Here is a 25,959-nt window from a genome sequence, read left to right as displayed (position 1 = left end):
CCCTAGTCTTTGACTCCCAGAGCAGAAAAACAAAAACCATGGAAGTCAATGGTTACAGGATTCTAACATTCTTTAAAATATCTTCGTTACTTACTCCTATAGTAGGAAAAAAATACCATAGAAGTCAATGGTTACCGGATTCTAACATTTTTCAAAATATCTTAGTCACTGACTCACTCCCTCAGTAAAAAAAACAAACAAAAAAAACGGTAGTCAGTGGTTACCGGATTCTAACATTCTTTAAAATTTCTTCATTACTTACATCCATAATAGGAAAAAAAAAATCATGGAAGTCAATGGCTACCAGATTCTAACATTTTTCAAAATATCTTAGACACTGACTCCTATAGTAAAAAAAAAAATTAAAAATACCATTGACGTCAATGGTTACCAGATTCTGACATTCTTTAAAATATCATAGTCACTGAAAAAAAAAAAAATACTATGGAAGTTAATGGTTACTGCATTCTAACATTCTTCAAAGTAACTTCTTTTGGTGTTCAACACAATAAAAACATGTACTCAAACAGGTGTAAGTTGAGGGAGAATAAATGATGACAGAAAGTCAGTTTTGTGTGAACTGTCCCTTTAAGAGATTTTAGATGATATGCGAGAGCTCTCCATGGACTGCAGGAGTCCCAAAACAACTCCAGAACAGAACCAAAAACATCATCAAAACAGTTCATGTTATCAGTGGTTCAACCATTATTTAATGAAACTATAAAAATACTTTAGTGCTCAAAAATAACGACTTTATTTAACAGTTTCCTGCCTGTTCATGATAGCATTGTCGCGCTACTGACCTATAACTATCTGCACCTGTGCCTTGTTTACAAACTGCACACCATACATTAACACATTGTAAACAAAGTCATACTTCTATCGCATCTAAATGTGATTTCTACAGAGATGATGACTTCTAGTATTAAGCTGCGGTCACCAGAGTTCTGTTAATTCAGATTATTAGACATTTTAAAAAGCAAGCGATTGCTCCATATTTTAAATTCCTGTCCAGAGAGGTCATGTTTTGATCTTCGATTGGTCTCACGCAGTCGAGTGATGCCATTTTGCAGGTCTGAGTTCACCAAGCTTGAACTTTGCATCGCAGTGAACTGGAAAACTTGATGTACGAACTTGCGTTTCCGGTCTGATGCATTCGCGTGCGTATGAATAGAAGTCTATGGGGAGAAAAGTCCAGTGTGACCGCAGCTTTACTTATGCACCATTAATAATTAATAATCAGTCAAATATTAAACATTTGGAGGTGGGAATTTCAGCAGTGAAATGTCTCACTTCTGACCTCAATACGTTCATGAGATATGACTATTCAGCCTGATCTCACGAGGAAACGTAACTATTTTACGTTTTGCCAGTTTAGTGGTTGATTCAGTTGATTTTCAACAGGAGGCGTGGCACCAAACTCCGCCCCTAAACCCAACTGTCATTGGGGGAGGAACAAATTATACGAATGAGATTGTACAAATTCATACAAAGTTACGAATTGCCGTGATGTAGCTTTGGAATATTTCATAACATTTCGTATCATTGTGGCTAAAACAATAAAAAAAGAAGAGAAAATGTTAGCTGCTATTATGGATATACGGCTGACGAGAAAATAAAATAACGTTATTGCACTATTACAGCAAATATCATCTCAGAAATAGTGTTTATTTAATACTGTTCCAACTCGTTTTGTGCTGGAAACATGCTTGAAAGTTGATTTAAGTGTTTTGCATAATGTAGCTCTCCGCTAATCTCGCTGAAGCAGAACTAGCTGCCATCTGTGAAGTGACGTCAATTGAGAAAAGTTCTTCGATCTGCAGTTAACGTGTTATTTCTGAGTATATTGTCTGGAGCGTAATGTTATTTAATCCAGAATAAACAAACGCCAGTAATAAATATTATTAGCACGACACACAGAGCTTGTGTGAACATGCATCGTGGACTGCTATTGACGATTTTATTATTATTAAGTCATTATTTTTGTAGGGTTTTTTTCCATAAAATTAGGATTGGGCCACTGATGACACATGCAGTGCATCCCAAATCCGCCGAAATTCTGAGTGTGTATCCAGTTTACAATTTACTATCCCCGAATGATGAATGGGAATGAAGTGACGTAACGGAAATGTGTTGGTCACGTTATAATGACGACATGGCGGATGTAGTCCCTTCGAATTTTATTAATGCTAATCACATGCATACTATATTGCATGTACTTTTCTAAAGTGCTATAAAGATAATGATAAGGAATTTGTTTCTCACACAATTTAAAGCTACAGATGTTATTAAAACTGGAGATGTTTTTATAGCTAAATTCATTGTTTGATTGGATTACACTAGCTAGGTTCACTGGTCAGATGTGCCAAAAACGTATTTAACTGAGGAAAATTTAAAGCTACAGACATTATTACAACTGCAGTTGTTTTTATTCCGCTACACTATCCACAATAGCTAAATTCATTGTTTGATCAGATTACACGAGCTGGATTCACTGGTCAGATGTGCTTGAAACGTAGAAAACTAAGGACAATTTTATGTTATAGACGTTATTAAAACTACACTAGTTGTATTCCAATACATTAAGTGCGCTAGCTAAATTTGTTGTTTGATGAAATCGATTACACGAGCTGGATTCACTGGTCAGATGTACTAAAAACGTATTTAACTGAGGACAATTTAAAGCTACAGACGAAATTGAAACTACAGTAGTTTTATTACTCTACACTAACTTCAATAGCTAAACTCATCGTTTGATTGGATTACATGAGCTGGATTCACTGTTCACATGTGCTATAAACATAGTTTAAACATAGAGGGCAGTTTAAAGCTACAGACGTTATTTAAACTACAGTAGTTCTATTCCAATACGTTAACTGCGTTAGACTAAACTTGTTGTTTGATAAGATCGATTACACGAGCTGGATTCACTGGTCAGATGTGCTATAAACGTAGTAAACTGAGGACAATTTAAAGCTACACATGTTATTAAAACTGCAGTCGCTTTTATTCTGCTACACTAACTGCGATAGCTAAATTCATTGTTTTATTAGATTAAACGAGCTGGATTCACTGGTCAGATGTGCTAGAAATGTAGTAAACTGAGCACAATTTAAAGCTACAAATTAATTAAAACTACAATAGTTTTATTCCAATATGTTAACTGCGATAGCTAAATTTGTGTTTGATAAGATTGATTACATGAGCTGGATTCACTGGTCAGATGTAAAAGAAATGTAGTGAACTGAGGACAATTTAAAGTTACAGACTTTATTAAAACTACAGTAGTTTTAATTCGATACGTTAACTGCAATTAGCTGAATTTGTTGTTTGATAAGATCGATTACACGAGCTGGATTCACTGATCAGATGTGCTAGAGACGTAAGAAACTGAGGACAATTTAAAGCTACAGACGTTATTAAAACTGCAGTCGTTTTTACTCCACTACACTAACTGCGATAGCTAAAGTCATTGTTTGATCGATTACACGAGCTGGATTCACTGGTCAGATGTGCTATAAACGTAGTAAACTGAGGACAATTTAAAGCTACACATGTTATTAAAACTGCAGTCGCTTTTATTCTGCTACACTAACTGCGATAGCTAAATTCATTGTTTTATTAGATTAAACGAGCTGGATTCTATGGTCAGATGTGCTAGAAATGTAGTAAACTGAGGATGATTTAAAGCTACAAATTAATTAAAACTACAATAGTTTTATTCCAATATGTTAACTGCGATAGCTAAATTTGTGTTTGATAAGATCGATTACACGAGCTGGATTCACTGGTCAGATGTGCTAGAAATGTAGTGAACTGAGGACAATTTAAAGCTACAAACTTTATTAAAACTACAGTAGTTTTAATTCGATACGTTAACTGCAATTAGCTAAATTTGTTGTTTGATAAGATCAATTACACGAGCTGGATTCACTGATCAGATGTGCTATAAACTTAGTAAACTGAGGACAATTTAAAGCTACAGACGTTATTAAAACTGCGGTTGTTTTAATTCCACTACACTAACTGCGATAGCTGAAGTCATTGTTTGATCGATTACACAAGCTGGATTCACTGGTCAGATGTGCTATAAACGTAGTAAACTGAGGACAATTTAAAGCTACCAATATTATTAATACGACAGTTGTTTTAATTCTGCTACATTAACAGCGATACCTAAATTCATTGTTTGATTGGATAAATTACACGCGCTGGATTCACTGGTCAGGTGTGCTAGAAACGTAGTAAACTGAGGATGATTTAAAGTTACAGACGTTATTAAAGCTGCAGCTGTTTTTATTCAGCTACACTAACTGCCTACTTGAGTAGTATTTATATTCTGGTGCAATTATGTGCCGTTTTTGATGATGTTTTGGATCATCTCGCGACCCTTGCTCTCTGTTTAAGGTCATGCTGGGTGCACACCAAATGCGCGATTAAGTATTAGTGCAAGTAAATTACATACAAAGTGAATGCAAACGGCGTGTATGGAGCCAGATAATCTTCATTGTTGTTGCTTCATTCCCATTTATAAATTCCTGTTTACTCGCTGGAAGTTTAATGTTTGTTAATTATTCGAACTTAGAGCGTGCAGAATTTGCATTAGTTGCGTCTTTAGTTTAAGTCAATTACATACAAAGTCAATGCAAATGGAGCCTAATAATCACTCGTAGTGCGTAACATTATTTGGCGCAAGCTTGCGAAATTGGCCTCAATACTGTCTAAGTTCAAATAATTAAAAACATTACACATCCTTTAAGTAAACTAGGGTTTACCAATGGGTGTGAAGCGATGCTCATGTGATAATAACAACATGGCGGATGGAGATTGGACTGAAGTTGGTTATATTCTCACATTCGGACTTCCTCCTCACTATAATTTCAGAAAAGTATACTTGCAAATTCTGAAATCATACTATCACCCAATGACCATCAGCATTGCTCACAGTCGGTATTAAATAGTATCAATGTTGTTTTGAAGTCATACGATTTCAGACCCAAGATAGACCGTTTTAATGCATATAAACAATAACAATGGTCCTAACAAATTTCCTGTATTGCATTTTTAATTTTCATAGCATCCAAAAACAGCAAGTGGTGCTCACTGCAGAGCGGCTAAGGCAGAGCTGAGCTCTAGCTCCTCCTTACTTGCACTTCTTCTACGATTGATGTCACTGAGGGTTGGGGTTCGGGGTGGGGTGTACGCATTAAAACGCTTATTGGAAGAGGAGTTGGAGCTCAAGCTCCCCCTCATTGGAGCCCAGGTAGCTCTGCAGCGAGCAGTGTCTCAAAAAAAATCCAAATATTAATAAATATTCCTATGGCAGGTGCTTTAACGAGAGGTTATGATTGAATTGCCTCATGTTAAAGTTATTAAGTAGTTTGACAACAAGCAGGACATATGTATGGGCCACTGACATCACCTCATTGAAATAGTCTAATCAAAGTAGCATGGTAAACATCGGCGCCAGTGGTGTAGTAGTTAGTGCGTCGACACATGCACTATGGTGCTCACGGTGACCAGAGTTCGATTCCCGCCTTTCGGTCCTATGCCGATCCTTCCCCTCTCTCTGCTCTGCATGCTTTCCTGTCAATAATCTGTACGATCCTATACATTAAAGGTGAAAACCCTGAAAAGATAATGAAAAAAGTAGCGTGGTAAATAAAATAGGGAGCGTTTCACGTCAAAAAAATGAACAAATGTGCGAATATTAAACCAACTGTACCTCAATTAAGTGTGGCACATCTGAATTTCAAGTTCGAATAACAGCTAGTGTCATTTCCCCCTACCAACAAACATCCGACGAATGGTTAACGTGACTGTTTTCCTCAAATAACAGCATTAATGTTGTGATGTAATTAAAATATAATCAGTTAAATAGATTCAAGCAATTATTAAGTTGTTCAAGCATAAAACGAGATTGCCGTTTACACTCGAGGATCAGCAGACGAGCGCGGAAACTCCATACTGGGGGAAAATAAATGTTCATGTCTTAAAGACGTGAAGCAGAACAATGCCATTTAATGCAGTGCTTCTTGTACATTTTAAGACCCTCTGTATAATCTATATCCACCATAGAGTCAACATCATTGATCTTTAAAGAAAACAGACAATACACATGGTGACTTTATAATGTTTAACAGTTATCGGAAGTGCTAGGTTACTGTAAATTAAGAGTCCTTCAACATAGACCCTAATGAAAACCATTACACATCACATGAGTAAACAAGTAGAGCTAGTAAGAGAGCTCTCGGATTTCATCTTAATTTGCGCAGTGTTGTTCTCATAGGTTTGGAGGACTTGACGATGATTAATTAATGACAGTATTTTTATTTTTCGTGTGAGCTCTCCCGTTATTCTCGCTGATGATTTTGTGTTTGTTAGTACTAACCTCGTGTTTGTGTGAGCTCTGGAGGAGAGATGCCTTCCTCATTCTCGGCTGCGGGAGTGAGTTTGTTCCAGTGCCTGATCGCGCTCGTCTGGACTCAGTTTCAGGTTTTTATTCTGACGTCACGTCTTGTGGCTCCGACTTGAGAATATTTTATAAAATTCACATCGAGAGGGACGTGAGAATTCCAGATGTATGTTACGTGAATTCTTTGCTCCTCAGAGCAAATAAAGTACTTTCTTTGTAATCACGGACGCGTGTGTGTCATTATTTCCGTGCGTCTTGTTTTTATGCGATTGAGTTTACGTATAGAAAGTTTGATTATTTATCATTCAAGTTCCTTCAGCCTAGTCTCTTTATTCATCAGGGGTCACCACAGTTGAATGAACCACCAACTATTCCATGTTTATGCATCCCAATCATCACAGATACTGCAGAAGACCTACTGGAACCCGCATGGAGCCAAGACTGAGAAATTAGTCAAGTTTGGTATTAGAGAAATCATGGTTTGGGGTTACATTCAGTATGGAGAGATCTGCAGAGTGGATGATCAACATCGACAGTCTGAGGTATCAAGACATTTGTGCTGCTCATTACATTACAAACCACAGGAGAGGGACAATTCTCCAGCAGGATAGCGCTCCTTCTCATACTTCAGCCTCCACATCAAAGCTCCTGAAAGCAGAGAAGGTCAAGCTGCTCCAGGATTGGCCAGCCCAGTCACCAGACATGAACATTATTGAGCATGTCTGGGGTAAGATGAAGGAGGAGGTATTGAAGATGAACACAAAGACTCTTGATGAACTCTGGGAGTCCTGCTGAACGCTTTCTTCTTCATTCCAGATGACTTTATTAATCAGTGATTTGAGTCATGTCAGAGATGTATGGATGCAGTCCTCCAAGCTCATGATGGAGTCAGACACAATATTCATTCTGTCTCCACTGCAGCAGGACTTTATATTCTATACTGGACATTATTTCTGTTCAGTGATGAGACTTTAGTCTAAGCAGAGTCAGATCTTACTGTCCTCATCAAATCATTAATAATCAAGATGATAATCAAGCATGATCATATTTTATTATGCTCAAATAATTGTAATCTAGAGGCCTTTACCTTTCGTATAAGACACTTCTGACACCAAATGATCAACTAGAAGACAAGATATTATTTACTGTTTCTAAAACTTAGATAGGCGACATGACTTTTGTCAGGTAGTGTGTATATAAACATTGAAATGATCAGTTTGACAGATGATTTGTGTTAAAAACGTAATACCAAAACTATTTTGTTATCTAAAATTTAATCTTAAAGTGTTTAGGCTTGCCGGCAAAATTAATGTTTTTATTGTATTTGTATAAAAATTATTAGATGTAAAACTAAAACATCGAGGTAAACAAAATATTTTATTTACAATTAAGTACTGAAAGAATATAAAAGTTGTATTGATTTTATTATAAGTATTGAATACACATATAATATATATATATATATATATATATATATATATATATATACATACATACGTGTGTGTGTGTGTGGGTGTGGGTGTGTGTGTGGGTGTGTGTGGGTGTGTGTGTGTGTGTGTGTGTATACATACACATATACAGTGGGGATCGAAAGTTTGGGCACCCCAGGTAAAACTTTGAATTAATGTGCGTAAAGAAGCCAAGGAAAGATGGAAAAATCTCCAAAAGGCATAAAATTACAGATCAGACACTTTTAATGTCAAAAAGTTAGATTTTATTTCCATCATTTACACTTTCAAAATAACAGAAAACAAAAAACTGGCGTCTGCAAAAGTTTGGGCACCCTGCAGAGTTAATAACATGCACTGCCCCCTTTGGCAAGTATCACAGCTTGTAAACGCTTTTTGTAGCCAGCCAAGAGTCTTTTTTTTGTTTTTGAGGTATCTTTGCCCATTCTTTCTTACAAAAGTCTTCCAAATCTGAGATTTCTGGGCTGTCTGTCACGCACTGCTCTTTTAAGGTCTACCCATAGATTTTCAATAATGTTGAGGTCAGGAGATTGTGAAGGCCATGGCAAAACCTTCAGTTTACATGTCTTGATGGAATCCACTGTGAATTTTGAGGTGTGTTTAAAATCATTATCCATTTGTAGGACCCATCCTCTCTTTAACTTCAGCTTTTTCACAGATGGCATTAAGTTACCATCCAAAATTTGCTGAAATTTTATTGAATCCATTTCTCCTTCTACTCGTGAAATGTTCCCTGTGCCACTGGCTGCACTACAACCCCAAAGCATGACTGATCCACCTCCATGCTTAACAGTTGGACAGAGGTTTTTTTATTAAATTCTGTGCCCTTTCTTCTCCAAACTTACCTTTGCTCATTCCGGCCGAAAAGTTCTATTTTAACCTCATCGGTCCACAGAACTTGTTTCCAAAATGCATCAGGCTTGTCTATATGTTCAATTGCAAAGTTCAAACGCTGTTTTTTGTGATGAGGACGTAGAAGAGGTTTTCTTCTGATGACTCTTCCATGAAGACTATATTTGTGCAAGTATCTCTTTATGGTGGACCACACCAGTGTACCACAGTTCCAGTGTCTGCCAGATCTTTCTGGAGGGAGCGTGCAGTCAAACGTGGGTTTTGACTTGCTTTTGTGAGCTGTTCTGTCTGATATTTTTCTTGGTCTTCCAGATCTTGCTTTAACTTCAACTGTTCCTGATGACTGCCATTTCTTGATTACATTCCGTACAGATGATATTGGCATCTGAATACGCTTTGCTATCTTCTTATAGCCTTTTCCCTTCTTTGTGAGCATCAGCTATTTTCAGTTTCAGTTTTCTAGACAACTGCTTAGAAGAACCCATGATGCTGATTGTTGGGGGCAAGGTCAGATGAGTTTGATGAGTTTGGGCATTTAAAACCTTTGAGATTGACATCACCTGGTCTTTCCCGTCGATGATTGAAAACAATCCATGACACTGTCAGGTCTCAGCTTGCCAAAGGGGGCAGTGCATGTTATTAACTCTGCAGGGCGCCCAAACTTTTGCAGACGCCATTTTTTTGTTTTCTGTTATTTTGAAAGTGTAAATGATGGAAATAAAATCTAACTTTTTGACATATTAAAAGTGTCTAATCTGTAATTTGATGCCTTTTGGAGATTTTTCCATCTTTCCTTGGCTTCTTTATGCATATTAATACAATTTTTTTACCTGGGTTGCCCAAACTTTCGATCCCCACTGTGTGTGTATATATATATATATATATATATATATATATATATATATATATATATATATATATAAAATACACACACACATTGGGCTGTGGTACACTGGACCAGCTCTATACCCTCATCAGGGTGCTCGAGGGTTCATGGGAGTTTGCCCAACCAGTTCACATGTGTTTTGTGGACTAGTAGAAGGCATTGGACCGTGTCCCTCATGGCATTCTCTGGAGGGTGGTCGGGGAGTATGGGGTCAGAGGTGCTCTGTTGAGGGCTGTCTGGTCCCTGTATGAACAGAGCAGGATTCTGGTTCGCATTGCCAGCAATAAGTCAGACTTGTTTCCAGTGCATGTTGGACTCTGGCAGGGCTGCCCCTTATCACCAATTCTATTCATCATTTTTATGGACAGAATTTCAAGGTGCAGTTTTGGGCTGGAGGGGGTCCGGTTCGGGGATCACAGGATTTCATCTCTGTTATTCGCAGATGATGTTGTTCTGTTGGCTCCATCGAACATGAACCTTCAGCATGCACTGGGCGGTTTGCTGACGAGTGTGAGGCAGCTGGGATGTGGATCAGCACCTCCAATTTTAAGGCCATGGTGCTCCACCGGAAAAAGGAGGTTTACCATCTCCAGGTTAGAGGAAAGTTCCTGCAGGTGGCGGAGTTTAAGTATCTTGGGGTTTTGTTCACGAGTGAGGGAAGGATGCAGCGTGAGATTGACAGGTGGATTGGTGCAGCGGCAGCAGTAATGCGGTCCGTTGTGGTGAAGAAGGAGCTGAGCTGAAAGGCAAAGCTCTCGATTTACCGGTCAATCTACATTCCTACTCTCACCTATGCTCATGAGCTTTGGGTCATGACCGAAAGGACAAGATCTCTGATACAAGCAGCCGAAATGAGTTTCCTTCATAGGGTGGTAGAGCGCACTCTTATAGATAGGGTGAGGAGCTCTGACACCCGGGAGGAGCTCAGAGTAGAGTCGCTGCTCCTCCACATGGAGAGATGTCAGCTGAGGTGGCTCGGGCATCTGTTTCGGATGCCTCCTGGATGCCTACCTAGGGAGGTGTTCCAGGCATGTCCCACCGGGAGGAGGCCTTGGGGAAGACACAGAACATGCTGGAGGGACTATGTCTCTCGGCTGGCCTGGGAACGCCTCGGGATCCCCCTGGAGGAGCTGGAGGAAGCGTCTGGGGAGAGGGAAGTCTGGGGTTCTCTCCTAAAACTGCTGCCCCCGCGACATGGCTCCGTAAAAAGTGGCAGAAAATGAATGAATGAATGAATATACACTCACCGGCCACTTTATTAGGTACACCTGTCCAACTGCTCGTTAATGCAAATTTCTAATCAGCCAATCACATGGCAGCAGCTCAATGCATTTAGACATGTAGGCATGGTCAAGACGATCTGCTGCAGCTCAAAGTGAGCATCAACCATCTCTAGGGTTTACAGAGAATGGTCCGACAAAGAGGAAATATCCAGTGAGCGGCAGTTCTTTGGGCGCAAATGCCTTGTTGATGCCAGAGGTCAGAGGAGAATGGCCAGACTGGTTCCAGCTGATAGAAAGGCAACAGTAACTCAAATAAGCACTCGCTACAACCGAGCTCTGCAGAAGAGCATCTCTGAACACACAACACGTCCAACCTTGAGGCGGATGGGCTACAGCAGCAGAAGAGCACACCGGGTGCCGCTCCTGTCAGCTAAGAACAGGAAACTGAGGCTACAATTCACACAGACTCACCAAAACTGGACAATAGAAGATTGGAGAAACGTTGCTGCTCTGATGAGTCTCCATTTCTGCTGACACATTCAGATGCTCGGCTCAGAACTTGGCCTCAACAACAAGAAAGCATGGATCATCCTCGTTCAGGCTGCTGGTGGTGGTGTAATGGTGTGGGGGAGATTTTCTTTGGGTCCATTAGTACCAATTGAGCATCAACACCACAGCCGACCAGAGTATTGTTGCTGACCATGTCCATCCCTTTATGAGCACAGTGTCTCCATCTTCTGATGGCTACTTCCAGCAGGATAAGCAGCATGTCATAAAGCTCAATCATCTCAGACTGGTTTCTTGAACATGACGATGAGTTCACTGTACTCAAATGGCCTCCACAGTCACCAGAGCTCAATCCAATAGAGCAGCTTTGGGATGTGGTGGAACGGGAGATTGGCATCATGGATGTGCAGCCGACAAATCTGCAGCAACTGTGTGATGCTATCATGACAATATGGAGCAAAATCTCTGAGAATTATTTCCAGTAGCTTGTTAAATCTATGCCACCAAGGATTACGGCAGTTCTGAAGGTAAAATGGGGTACAACCCGGCACTAGTAAGGTGTACCTAATAAAGTGGCCGGTGAGTATATGTACAGTATAATACTATTTTTCTGTAAACAAATTCTCAGAATTATAATATCTGAAATATTGTAGATACGAGTTCAGTAGATTAGAAAAATAGATCTTAAAAGACCTTATTAATATGTACTAAATGTCAATTCCAAAGAAAAAAAATTCATTTAACAGGGGTAATGCTGCCTGTTTATACAGATTATAACTGAAGAATCAGAGAAAACATGACATATTAAAGTGCATCAAAATTCAGGAGCTTATTGAACATGTATTACTATTAACAGAATCCACAGCAATCTTAAAATATCCAGATGTAACCGTGTGCAGTCAGACGATAGAGAGATTTTATTCCATAGATAATCGTGCTCAGGTTTAGAGCGCCTCCTGCTGGACATCAATTATTCGACTTTTTTAACACTATAATTTTTTGGATGCATAAATTTACTATTAAATTTAAGATTAAATAACTAAACATTGTACTAAAAGATTTTATTCCGAAATTCCCTTGTAAATTAATGAATCTAACGCACTTTTACTTTAGGGACTATTAATTTGTACCTGCAGAACTTCCGGTTGTGTTGACACATCATCCGCAGTTTCCTGCTGGTTTGTTCCTGTGCTGCTGCTCTTCACGTTCATCCGAGAATGTTGAGCAAAATAATCGGAAACAAATACGCGTCCATCGCGAAAACATGGTAAGTACACGGTAAAACTCCGCACTGCTCCGTCAAACACCGTGCTGTTTCATTAGTGTTATGTGTTGATGTTTTTCAGCAGTTTTGTCCTTGTCGCGACCTGTAGCTGCTAATGCTAACGCGCTCAGGTCAACACAACACACACACTGTGGAGGTCTGTGTGTGTGTTTAATTGATTTATCTTTATATTCACACCGTTTTAGTATCCTTGTTTAATGTATGTGATAGTTATTAATACAGATGATTAACTTATATGCCAGTACACTCACCTTTCTAAGGCTATTTAATAAAATATAAAATATAAATATAATAATAATCAAAAATATAATAATCAAAGTAATATATAGACAGAGCTCTGATGAAAAAAATAATGATTATTTTAATGTATCTTTTTTTTTTTAGACTGTAAATATTGGGAAAAAATGTATGTGTGTAAAGTGTACATTCTGGAGATATATATATATGAATTGTCTTGTATAGTACATATAATGAGAATAATAATAAAATAACTAGTGCCAGTAAAGTAAATCAGTGAGATCTTTATGGCAGATCCTTGCAGTAAATGCACATACATTTCACAGTCCAATAATACACACTCACTGGCCACTTTATTAGGTACACCTTATTAGTACTGGGTTGGACTCCTTTTTCCTTTAGAACTCCCTTAATGGCAGAGATTCAACAAGGTACTGGAAATATTCCTCAGAGATTTTGCTCCATATTGTCATGATAGCATCACACAGTTGCTGCAGATTTGTCGGCTGCACATCCATGATGCCAATCTCCCGTCCACCACATCCCAAAGCTGCTCTATTGGATTGAGCTCTGGTGACTGTGGAGGCCATTTGAGTACAGTGAACTCATCGTCATGTTCAAGAAACCAGTCTGAGATGATTGAGCTTTATGACATGCTGCTTATCCTGCTGGAAGTAGCCATCAGAAGATGGAGACACTGTGCTCATAAAGGGATGGACATGGTCAGCAGCAATACTCAGGTAGGCTGTGGCGTTGATGCTCAATTGGTACTAATGGACCCAAAGAAAATCTCCCCCACACCATTACACCACCACCACCAGCCTGAACCGCTGATACAAGGCAGGATGATTCATGCTTTCATGTTGTTGAGGCCAAATTCTGAGCCGAGCATCTGAATGTGTGAGCAGAAATGGAGACTCATCAGAGCAGCAACGTTTCTCCAATCTTCTATTGTCCAGTTTTGGTGAGTCTGTGTGAATTGTAGCCTCAGTTTCCTGTTCTTAGCTGACAGGAGCGGCACCCGGTGTGCTCTTCTGCTGCTGTAGCCCATCCGCCTCAAGGTTGGACGTGTTGTGTGTTCAGAGATGCTCTTCTGCAGAGCTCGGTTGTAGCGAGTGCTTATTTGAGTTACTGTTGCCTTTCTATCAGCTGGAACCAGTCTGGCCATTCTCCTCTGACCTCTGGCCTCATCAACAAGGCATTTGCGCCCACAGAACTGCCGCTCACTGGATATTTCCTCTTTGTCGGAGCATTCTCTGTAAACCCAAGAGATGGTCATGCGTGAAATTCCCAGTAGATCAGCAGTTTCTGAAATACTCAGAGCAGCCCGTCTGGCAGCAACAACCATGCCACGTTCGAAGTCACTTAAATCCCCTTTCTTCCTCATTCTGATGCTCGCTTTGAACTGCAGCAGATCGTCTTGACCATGTCTACATGCCTAAATGCATTGAGCTGCTGCCATGTGATTGGCTGATTGGAAATTTGCGTTGAGCAGTTGGACAGGTGTACCTAATAAAGTGGCCGGTGAGTGTAGATTAATAAGACTTTATGTAAATATTTAGTTGTATGGTGAAAGAAGTTTTCATGTAATGCAACTCATTGCTGATGATTATGGGGCCGATCACACTGAACGTTCCAAACACGTGATGTGCACTGCACTGCCTCTTTTGTTGACAAGAAAAAAATAAGCACGGGGCGCTTTTTATGTTGCTAGGCAACAGCTGAACGTTGTTTGCATGATGAATGTTCATCAAAAACTTGTTTTAAGGCTTGGGCAAATCAGTCCACCATTGTGGAACACTGAAAGCAATAGTTCTAGAAAAAATCGTTTAATACAAACATTTACTTTAGAAAAATCAGATTTCACACAGAAAGAAATGTGGAGATTGTGTTAAGAAGAACAATTGTACTTAAAGTCCCATTGACCATCATCATAAAACTATTAAAGGGCCACCAGAGAATGAACAACAGACATATAACCTCTTCTATCTGCTTTTCCAGGGTCCCCAATCTTGTTTTCTGGGGGGGAGCAGGAGGTGTAGTTTTTGTCCACTTCACCGACTGGCGGCTCATCCTGGACTACGTTCCCTACATTAACGGAAAATTCAAGAAAGATGATTAGAAGGTTTGCTCTTTTCATCTCTCAATAAGCTCTCTTTAGTAACTGTGTAAAAGGGGCTGTATCATGCTCATTCTGCCCAGTCTCATTAATCTAGAGAAGGGGTGTCAAACTCAGTTCCTGGAGGGCCGCAGCTCTTCACAGTTTAGTTTTAACCCTAATTAAACACACCTGATCAAACTAATTGAGTCCTTCAGGCTTGTTTGAAACCTACAGGTGAAGCTGCGGTCACACTAGAGTTTGTGTGTGTGAAATTCTGTCGTGCGGCGCTGCGAAAAGGGCCGGGAATAAACAAGATTATTAGCCATTAAAAAAGTGAGCGATTGCTCCATGTTTTAAATGTCTACCCAGAGAGGTCATGTTTTGATCCTCGATTGGTCTCACGCAGTCAAGTGATGCAATTTCACAGCTCAGAGTTCACCAAGCTTGAACTTTGCACCGTAGCAACCTGCGAAATTTGACGCATGACCCTGCGTTTCCGGTCTGATGCATTCGCATGTGTATGAATGGAAGTCTATGGGAGGAAAAGGGTTGTTGCTGGAGCGGATACGTTTGCGGCCGGAAGTTAACACAAATTATTTCTCTTATTTATTAAATTTCTCATTTGTTGTATTTTATCACCCCAACCCTAAACCCAACCCTCACAGTAATGTAAAAACTGTAGTTGTACCGAGTATTAGTTATGTTATCTATTAAATTACCCAATAAAATGTATTTTTTAACACCTACCCCCACCCCAACCCTCACAGTACTGTAAAAATATTATTTATTGTTATACAGTGTCATAAAAAAATGCAGCTTTATTAATGTGCATATCGCACTTCCGGCCGGCCGCATATCCGATCTAGACTTTACCGAGGAAAAGCCCAGTGTGACCGCAGCTATAGTGTGTTGGAGCAGGGTTGGAACTAAACTGCAGGACTGCAGCCCTCCAGGAATTGAGTTTGACATCATTGATCTAGAGAACTCCCTAACTGCATCAGAACAGCAGAGTCACTCGCTACTTTCAAGAAACGACTAAAAACTCAACTATTTATTCTCCACTACACTTCCTAATCTGCAATTGCCTCTCTGAATATCACACTAACTGTACCAAAAAAAAACAAAAAAAAAACACTAATACTACTAATACTTCCCTTCTTAGACTTTACAGACCTGAAACTTGCCTACAGCACTTCTTCATTGTTGCTCCTAGTTGTGTAAATTGCTTCCTTGTCCTCATTTGTAAGTCGCTTTGGATAAAAGCGTCTGCTAAATGACTAAATGTAAAAAATGTAAATGTAAGAGTACCTATAGCAGGGGTGTCTACACTCGGGCCGGTGTCCTGGAGAGTTTAGCTCCAACCCTAATCAAACACACCTGAACCAGCTCATCAAGCTCTTACTAGATATACTAGAAACTTCCTGGCAGCTGTGTTGAAGCAAGTTGGAGCTACACTCAGCAGGACACCGACCCTCCAGGACCGAGATTGGACACCCCTGACCTATAGAGTAGACCTCTTGGTCAGACTCTGTGATAGTTGTTTAACACTTGTCTATAGTTATTTAATCTAATAAACTATACAGTGATAGGATTGTGCATTAGATGCCTTCTTGTGGTCAGACACGGTAACTCTCACAGTGCATTATGGATGTTTTCTAGCTGTACATGGGACATAGATATATACATTAGATGTCGCCTGGCCAATTGTTGTCTATTGGACGGAATGCGTCAATAGCGCCGCCATCTTGCTACAGGGTAGCGCTCCTTTGAAATGAATGCGGGACCAAGGTACAGTGGAGGACTGTGGCCATGCAAAGCCGAGATATACACATATACACATATATCTGTGATCGGGAGTTTTCCTGGATGTTAGTGTGTAATTTTTTTCTAATTACGAAAATTATAATTTGACATCACTTTTCTACATTGATGGATCAGTGACCGCACGAGCATTCCTGACAAAAAGTTTGTGTTTGTGTGTACAGAAATGTACTATTCACCCTCCCTGTTAAATTAGATCTAATCATGTCCTGAACACAGCTCCTCTCCTGCTTTCACTGCTCATCCTGACGGAGGGAGCGATTCGTTTGTGAATGAATCCCCCGAACGACTCTTTCACTAACGTTAGCCGACAATAACACAAGTTTCTGGCAGTGCAGCATCTCATTGTCATATTTCTTTTGCATTGTTTGCTGATTTTATTCAACAAAACTAGCATAAGCCGAGTGTTTAGTGTGAGTTGGAGCTGCTTTGCCGTATGGTGAATGCAGTAAGTGACTGTTATCATCAATAACGTGACCTGATTAGCACAAAAGTTCAGAACATACAAAAACAGAAAAAAACTTAATATTACCTATGAAATGTTCTGCCTTTGTGCTTTGTTTTCTTTGTTTGCTCGTTACACACCCGTAGACAGCGCTAAAGTCCCGCATCTTCACGTAGTAACACTGTCTTGACTAGTGCGGTTGAGTGGCATTTGTCCTGGGAGCACTGTACCAATGTGGCGGCGCTACTGACGCATGCTCAGGGTCCCTATGCGATATCTAGTGTATATATCTATGTACATGGGAGATATATCTAGCTGCAGAACCGCACATGCTTCCGGCACACACAATTTAGGCAAACCATATATGGTAACTAACTATATGGTAACTGCCTAGGAGCATTATCACCACCTATTGAATTTCACAAATATGGTTTCCCCATTATATTATTATTATATCGTAACGATCATTTAAACATCTCTGCCGTTTCTGAACTCAAATGATATAAATAAAAATAATTGGCTAAACACTTAGCCTAATGCACGTGCCCACATTCACAAAGAAAACATAATAGACCGTCTAATTGTAGGATTAAGTGTAATAAACTAATTCAGGATCTTAATATTAGCATACTTGGTTCAAATCACTTTGTTGTAAAATGTAAAAAGCAAACAATAATGTGTCACATTACAATAAATTGGCGAGGCGCAGTAGGTAGTGCTGTCGCCTCACAGCAAGAAGGTCGCTGGTTCGAACCTCGGCTCAGTTGGTGTTTCTATGTGGAGTTTGCATGTTCTCCCTGCCTTCGCGTGGGTTTCCTCCGGGTGCTCCGGTTTCCCCCACAGTCCAAACACATGCGGTACAGGTGAATTGGGTAGGCTAAATTGACTGTAGTGTATGAGTGTGTGTGTGAATGTGTGTGTGGATGTGGATGTTTCCCAGAGATGGGTTGCAGCTGGAAGGGCATCCGCTGTGTAAAAACTTGCTGGATAAGTTGGCGGTTCATTCCGCTGTGGCGACCCCGAATTAATAAAGGGACTAAGCCGACAAGAAAATGAATGAATGAATGAATTACTATAGTTACTCTTTTAAACAGCATATGATATAGTTTATATATTATATTATCTTAAATGATTATCTGATTATAAACTACTGTCTTTTACTAAACTGTTAGCAACTGTTAGTAATATATACATATATATATATAGTAAGGGTGTAACGATACGCATATTCGTATTGAACCATTTGGTACGAGACATTTGGTTCGGTACGCATTACAAACCGAACGATTCAATTCAGACTAATATCTAAAAAGATAAGAAATAAGTACAAAATATAATGTTTTCAGTGCAGCAACGCTCAACATGGCATCCCAAATGACATGGCAGACAACATGCTGCCTTCCCCACTGTCATGTTAAACCGTAGATGATCGCTTTTGAACTCTGAATAACACTTTATTAAAGCAGGCGCTCATTAGCAATCTTGCTAGCTTCTGTGTCAGCCTGGCTGCTCGTGCTGGCTCCGCCCCCGTTGCCCCAGCGACCCTGGAGGCCCGACACAAAAGAGCCAACCTCCAAACACTACTCCAGGCATGCGCTGCACTCACTCGCAAAATGGCTAGTAACGTTAATGTAATCCCAGACATCCCAAGTCTCCTGGATGCCCGCAAACGAATGATAATCTTCCGGAAATCCCCGGTCCTTAAATACGTCACGCACTCCTCTCCACAGCATCCCTCCCAGCTTTTCAGGTACGTTGGGCACAACTCACCCCGCCACTTAAGCCTAGTTCACACTACAGGATTTTAAACATCAGCAGATCGCTGTGCCGTTCACACTACATGACTTGACTTTGTGTCTTTTGATCTCTGTGGTGTTCACACTACGCAACACTCCGTGAACGATCCACAAGAGGGGGGTCACACACTACATGATCTGACAACATCTCATTCCCCAACAGCTCATTCAAGCTACCAAACCACAGCCAATGAAAATTTGAGGGAGGAGTCGTCAGAAAAGCTGAACACTATTGGCTGCTTGTGTGCTGATGACATCACTGACAGCGTTTCAAGCTTTGGAGAAAGCATTTAAAAACATCGTTAAATCAGCTGATTTATCAGCAGATTAATCACTCATCTGCAAGGTTTGAGTGGAGAGATACACAGAGAGTTTTTAATTTTTGTAATTGTATAACTCTTTGAAATAAAACTAACATATTTATAACACCCTGCCGTTTTCTAACTATCAGTGTATTTCTTTCTGACATTGTTATTTTTTTTATTACAAAACAGTAAAGAACTGAGCATTTCTGCCTTAAATTACCATATTGGTCAAAATGACTGCATGCATGTCTAATACTTTTCACTGTGACTTTAAATATGTGTGCATTTTCTTGCCTGGCAACTTCCTGCTAACATAAACAAAACTTTCTGATGGCAAAAACATCAATTTACTTCAGATATCTTTCAAAACAGCAGATTCTGTGCCGAATAGCTCCTGTTTGAAAGTGAAAATGAAAGCCAAGACCTTCAAGTGTTTTAGTATCTTAACTACATATTTATAGGCTGTATTACCAAAAAAGATTACATTTTTAGGGTAATGGTGTCATTAAATATGATGCCAGACATTCAAAGCTTAATTTTAATATCTCAGTAATAGCTTTGAATGTAAATATGTTGTAACAATATGGCGTTTCATATGAGAACGGTCAGAATGAGCAGTATGGTAATTCTAATAGTTGCAGAATTCTAGTTCCACTGTTAATATATCCTACTCTCATGTCTGTGTTAACACAGAATGAAGCGAGTGCACCGATGCCCATTCTGACCAATCACAGATGTTTCTGCTGAGCTCCTGAACACACAGCCATTCAGCTCATGCTGATCTGCTCTCTCATTGGCTGCAACTCATCACTACATCTGACCACACGTGGGGTTGAGTCGGCCGACTGCTCTGGAATATTTAGCATGCTAAATGTTGGATTTCCGTCTGCGAGGTGTCGGCGACGAGTCAGCGAGCCTCGTTGATGCGTTGTTCAGTAGTTCACACATAAAAAGCGGCGAGCGCCGAGCACCCGCAGATTTCTTCCCGATCACAGCCCGATCTGTTGGCGAGCTCGTTAACTTCCAAATCGGGCTCAAATCAGGCTTAAAATCCTCTAGTGTGAACTAGGCATTAGGTACATCACACACACACACTCCCCCACCGCTCTTCAGATATGTTGCGCACCATCACCGCTACCAAGAGAGTGGTGGAAAAAAAACATCTGAGAGATCTTAATCAGTAGTGGAAATGTCGGGTTTTAAGAAAATGTTAAATGTTATAGAGCCCCGTTACATTATTCCTTCATAAGCCCATTTCAGTCAGATAACTCCTGCTTTCAGATCCACTGAAATGGCAGGGGACGGTCAAATCAAGCAGATCTGTGCTGTGCTGACACTCGTCTTTCTAAAAATAAAAAATACTTAATTGATGGAAACTGAGCTCCATATAAAAATAAATTGGTCTTTTCTTTTTCTTTACTACTACAATATTATGTTTGTTTGTTTTTAAGCAGCTTTTTGGTTTTGAGTATAAAGAAGGTTTTGTTTTATTTGCTGCTAAGCAGAAACCCCGGAAGTAAAGCTCTATCACTGTTTAAAGTAAAAGAAAAAAAAAACAAGATCATACTTTAATGATGTTAGTTTTAATACTTAAAAAATTAAATTAGAGAAATCCTCTGGATTTTTTTTTTTTTTTTGCTGTATCGAAAACATACCGAACCGTGATTTTTTTTTAACAGTTACACCCTATATATATATATATATTCTTCTTCTTGTCAGCTTAGTCCCTTTATTAATCCGGGAATGAACCGCCAACTTATCCAGCAAGTTTTTACACAGCGGATGCCCTTCCAGCGGCAGCCCATCTCTGGGAAACATCCACACACACACACACTCATACACTACGGACAATTTAGCCTACCCAATTCACCTGTACCACATGTGTTTGGACTGTGGGGGAAACCGGAGCACCCGGAGGAAACCCACGCAAAGGCAGGGAGAACATGCAAACTCCACACAGAAACCCCAACTGCGCCGAGGTTCGACCCAGCGACCTTCTTGCTGTGAGGCGACAGCACTACCTACTGCGCCACTACCTCGTCATATATATATATATATATATATATATATATATATAATAATTAGTATTATTATTACCAGTTAATTTTTTTGTTGCAACTATAATTACAGCAAATTACCAGTACTTTAAGGTTTAAAAACAATACATTGCTTACTTTTAAATTACTATAGTATTTAATGTGAGAAATCATGAATTAAAAAGTTGTTAGAAAATTAAGCAAATAAATACAATTAAATCGCTTGAGTAGAATGATAATAATATAATGTCATTTATTACATGTAAACAGATTTTTATTTCATATAAAGCTGTATTATTGCCTATTAAACCTGTCCAATTTAGATCGTTCAGCAAACGAGTATCTGCTATATTGACTCTGTCAGATATTAATGAATGATCATCTATGATAGAAAACTGTTCAGTCTGTTATATTGAATGGCGATCGGAAACAGCGCTCCCCATTCGCTCCTCTTGATCGCAATGTTTGTTAAATAGTAAACACTATTGTTTATTGTATACAATATTTATTAACAATATACAATTATATCGATGACGATGTCCGAGAAGACGTTAATAACATTAACATCTGCCGTAACCATATATGGTTTGCCTAGATCGAGTGTGCTGGATTGTGTGTGCCTGAAACGTGTGTGTGGTTCTGCGGGTCTGCAGCTGGATGTTATTGGTGCATGGGTTGTAGACTCATTATTGCTGTGCATGCTGGGATTGATTGAGTGCACTTCATAATGTCCACTATGCTTCCGGACACCATTAGAAATGGCTGCTCCCTTGTTAAAGGTGTCGTTTTTGAGCCGTAAGTCAACAGGAGGATTGATGTGACTTTGTTTTGTTGATGTTTTTCTGTATGTCGTCCTGCAGGTCAGTGTTGTCTAGTGGACTGAAGATGGAGACGGTGCTCAAAACATCTGAATCAGACCCCTCTGTTCATCAGCTGCCAACAAACAGTGTGATATTTATTTCAGGAGCTTTGGATTGATTTGCCCTGGTGATCCTTCAGTGTGGATGTACACTCGCTGATGTCCAACAATCAACATTGGCTGATGGAAAAGCAGGAGGTTTTTATTCGACAGCATCACTGTTTGATTCCTCTGAATCCTCCTGGAGTAAATACACCGTCATTCATTCTCTCGTTATGAATAACCTCTGCGCGGACCTGAGCTCTGTTTGATCGCTCTGTTGTGTTTTCCGTGTCATCTGCAGGTTGATGCGGTGCTTTAATAAAGTACATTAATGTGATCACCTGTCATGCATATGCATGAGTTTAACTCTATTCAATTCATTTTACATTCACCTGATTACTATTTGCACGGTGGCACAGTGGTTAGCCTCGCAGCAAGAAGGTCACTGGTTTGAGTCCCAACTGGGTCAGTTGGCATTTCTGTGTGGAGTTTGCATGTTCTCCCCGTGTTGGCGTGGGTTTCCTCTGGGTGCTCCGGTTTCCCCCACAGTCCAAACACATGCGCCATAGGGCAGGGGTGTCTAAACTCGGTCCTGAAGGTCTGGTGTCCTCCAACTTGCCTCAACACACCTGCAAGGATGTTTCTAGAATGCCTGGTAAGAGCTTGATTAGCTAGCCCAGGTGTGTCTGATTGGGGTTGGAACTAAACTTTACAGGACACCGGCCCTCCAGAACCGAGTCTGGACATGCCTGCTATTGGGGAATTTGTGTGTGTGTGGGGTGGGTTTCCCAGTACTGGGTTGCAGCTGTAAGGGCGCACCCTGCGTAAAATAAATTCTGGAATAGTTGGTGGTTTATTCCACTGTGGTGACCCGTTATAAATAAGGAACTAAGTCAAAGGAGAATGAATAAATGAAAGATTGTGGAGCACAAAACTCTTAAGTTGCTCAGATGTATTTGTAAGAGTAGCCAAAAATACAGTGTATGAGTCAAAACTACAGATTGATCTTTTATTCAATGATTAGAATACTCAGTAAATGCTCCATAAAGACATTTAGTACATTTTCATAAATATTTTCTACTTTAAAGATGATTTTCCTCTATATTTTTATTTTTCTGAATTTTCTCTAGATTCCAGACTTTAAAATATTTGTATCCTAAACCAGGCTTGAACAATCCTGTTCCTGGAGATCACCGTCCTGCAGATTTCAGCTGCAACCCTGATCAAACACACCTGCCTGTAATTATCCAGTGCTCTTCAGGTCCTAATTAATTAGTTCAGGTGTGTTTGATCAGGGTTGGAGCTGAACTTTGTAGGAAGGTTGATCTCCAGGAGCATGGTTGAGCACCACTATCCTAAACACAACTTCTCCAGTGGTGGAAAGACTACTGAAAAATCATACTCAACTAAAAGTGCCATTACTTGCCTAAAAATGTAGTGCAAGTAGAGTAAAAGTATCTGTTGTAAACTTACTCAAAGTAGGAGTAAAAAGTAGCCCTTTTAAAAGTACTCATGAGTAATGAGTATTAGGCTGTGAAAAGTTGATGCATTTACATGTAATTAGTGGATGTGTGTGTAAACGTAACATTCTGTAGTGCATGTAGTTGTTGCCCAGCAGGCACACATGTCATAGGACGTTAATATTAGGTCAGATTTAGGTTGTGATGTCAAGTGACCAAAATTCAATGTCCAGCCAGCGTCTAAGGATAACGTTATTTTGATGTCCAACAACGTTAAATGATGTTGATATTTGGTTGATTTTAGGTTGTGTTTGAAAGTGACCAAAATCCAATGTCGAGCCAACATCTTAAACCAACACTTTTAAACTGGACACTTTGAATGCTTCCAAACAGTTTGCTGCAATAATAAAGCACACATGTCTTTAGGTAGTTCATTATGATGCGATTTACCTTCGATGAGTGATTTGATCGGACAGGAATCACACGACTGAATTTGTTAAAATCCATAGACAAGAAAACAATAGTGACTGCAGGTTGAAGGACAGTAGTGGAGTAAAAGTACAGATACAGCACTAAAAATGTACTCAAGTAAAAGTACACATTTTTAACACTACTCAGTACATTAAAATTCCTGAGAAAAAGTTATTAATTATAGTAATTTGAATATTTGTAATTAGTTACTTTACACCACTGAACTTGTCCTAACACACCATGATAAGATCATTCATCACTATGTTTGATCATCCCAGTCCTTGATCTGTTTTAAAGTAAATTATCAAGTGTTTTTTACTATCATTCACGACTTAACCTGCTCAATCAATTGCTTCAACCACCCCCCCCCCCCCCCCCCCCCCCCGGAAAGCTGCTCTATTGGATTGAGCTCTGGTGACTGTGGAGGCCATTTGAGTACAGTGCACTCATCGTCATGTTCAAGAAACCAGTCTGAGATGATTGAGCTTTATGACATGCTGCGTTATCCTGCTGGAAGTAGCCATCAGAAGATGGAGACACTGTGCTCATAAAGGGATGGACATGGTCAGCAGCAATACTCAGGTAGGCTGTGGCGTTGATGCTCAATTGGTACTAATGGACCCAAAGAAAATCTCCCCCACACCATTACACCACCACCACCAGCCTGAACCGCTGATACAAGGCAGGATGGATCCATGCTTTCATGTTGTTGAGGCCAAATTCTGACCCGAGCATCCGAATGTGTCAGCAGAAATGGAGACTCATCAGAGCAGCAACGTTTCTCCAATCTTCTGCAGTTTGGGTGAGTCTGTGTGAATTGTGGCCTCAGTTTTCATGTAATGCAACTCAGTGCTGATTTCGTGTGTATACAGTGTTCATTTTTATTTTATCTTTTATTTATATTTCTGTGTTCTTCGTTTCAAGTAACACAATTAATATTTCTAACTATAAAAACGTTTTTTTATTTTATTTTTATTCAAAGGGAAATGTTTTTTATGATGCCAATATTCATTATGTTGATGTAAAATAATAAATATAATATCAATTATTATGCTTTTATATAAAAAAATTGTATACTTATTAATATAACACTAAGATATTATTTAAATGCAATAAATATACTGATGGTCATTATATTTATAAACATTAGTAGCAATTAATATAATATTAATTATATGCATATTTATTTATGTGTTCGGCCCGGTTTACCCCCACAGTCCAAAGACATGCAGTATAGGTCAAATGAATACGCTGAATTGGCTTTACAGTGTGCAAGAGTGTATAGGTGTTTCCCAGTGTTGGGTTGCGGCCGGAACGGCGTCCGCTATGTAATAACATGCTGGATAAGTTGGTGGTTCATTTTGAAAATTGGTTTAAAAACAACTTTCTTTTAGTTGGCCAGCTCTTTAACTCAGAAGGCAGACTTTACAACTATCCAGATTTCTTGCAGAAGTTTAACATTCCTGCTACTCCTAGTGAATATGCCATTGTTGTAAACTCTATCCCTTCTGGCGTGTTTTTTCTAATGCAAGGTGTCACACTACCATGGCCATACACTCACTTCCTGAATTTAATCGACACAATGGTTGGAAGTGTGTGTTTTTCAGCAGACCAACAAAAAAATAACTGTAAAATTAGAGGCCTCTTTCTGAGAGAGATCATAACAATCCCTTATGTAATACCTTATTGGAACAACACTATTGAAAATATTCCATGGGAGAAAGTATGGACTTTGCCTCACAAGTATCT

At 39.6% G+C, this 25,959-nt stretch overlaps 1 protein-coding gene and 3 long non-coding RNA genes across 6 annotated transcripts; 2 read left to right on the top strand and 2 right to left on the bottom strand.

The window, feature by feature from the left end:
• Window positions 1-1,025: 1,025 nt before the first annotated feature.
• LOC147846589 (uncharacterized) lies at window positions 1,026-6,641 on the bottom strand. Its single transcript, XR_015479240.1, has 2 exons — window positions 3,999-6,641; window positions 1,026-3,425 (listed from the first exon to the last, which is right to left on the bottom strand). It is a non-coding gene; the product is annotated as an uncharacterized LOC147846589 (long non-coding RNA).
• LOC147846590 (uncharacterized) lies at window positions 2,950-6,638 on the top strand. Of its 2 annotated transcripts, none has more exons than XR_015479213.1 (3): window positions 2,950-3,526; window positions 4,100-4,430; window positions 4,607-6,638. It is a non-coding gene; the product is annotated as an uncharacterized LOC147846590 (long non-coding RNA). The 2 variants fall into 2 exon arrangements; XR_015479212.1 differs by having other exon boundaries at window positions 2,952-3,415; window positions 3,986-4,430.
• A 5,860-nt stretch (window positions 6,642-12,501) lies between the features above and the next one.
• uqcr11 (ubiquinol-cytochrome c reductase, complex III subunit XI) lies at window positions 12,502-22,632 on the top strand. Of its 2 annotated transcripts, none has more exon segments than NM_001190806.4 (3): window positions 12,502-12,619; window positions 14,876-14,999; window positions 22,239-22,632. In NM_001190806.4, coding segments are annotated over 2 exon segments (171 nt in total). In that variant the 5' UTR covers window positions 12,502-12,569; the 3' UTR covers window positions 14,997-14,999; window positions 22,239-22,632.
• On the bottom strand, window positions 14,917-17,302 carry LOC147846588 (uncharacterized). The gene is made up of 2 exons (XR_015479255.1): window positions 16,284-17,302; window positions 14,917-15,963 (listed from the first exon to the last, which is right to left on the bottom strand). It is a non-coding gene; the product is annotated as an uncharacterized LOC147846588 (long non-coding RNA).
• Window positions 22,633-25,959: the final 3,327 nt, after the last annotated feature.

The sequence above is a fragment of the Danio rerio genome, chromosome 2 (assembly GCF_052040795.2).
Source record: "Danio rerio strain M-AB ecotype USA chromosome 2, GRCz13ab, whole genome shotgun sequence".
Classification (NCBI taxonomy): Eukaryota; Metazoa; Chordata; class Actinopteri; order Cypriniformes; family Danionidae; genus Danio; species Danio rerio.
Note: the sequence above shows the minus strand (reverse complement) of the source record. Positions and strands in the feature narration are given on the sequence as shown.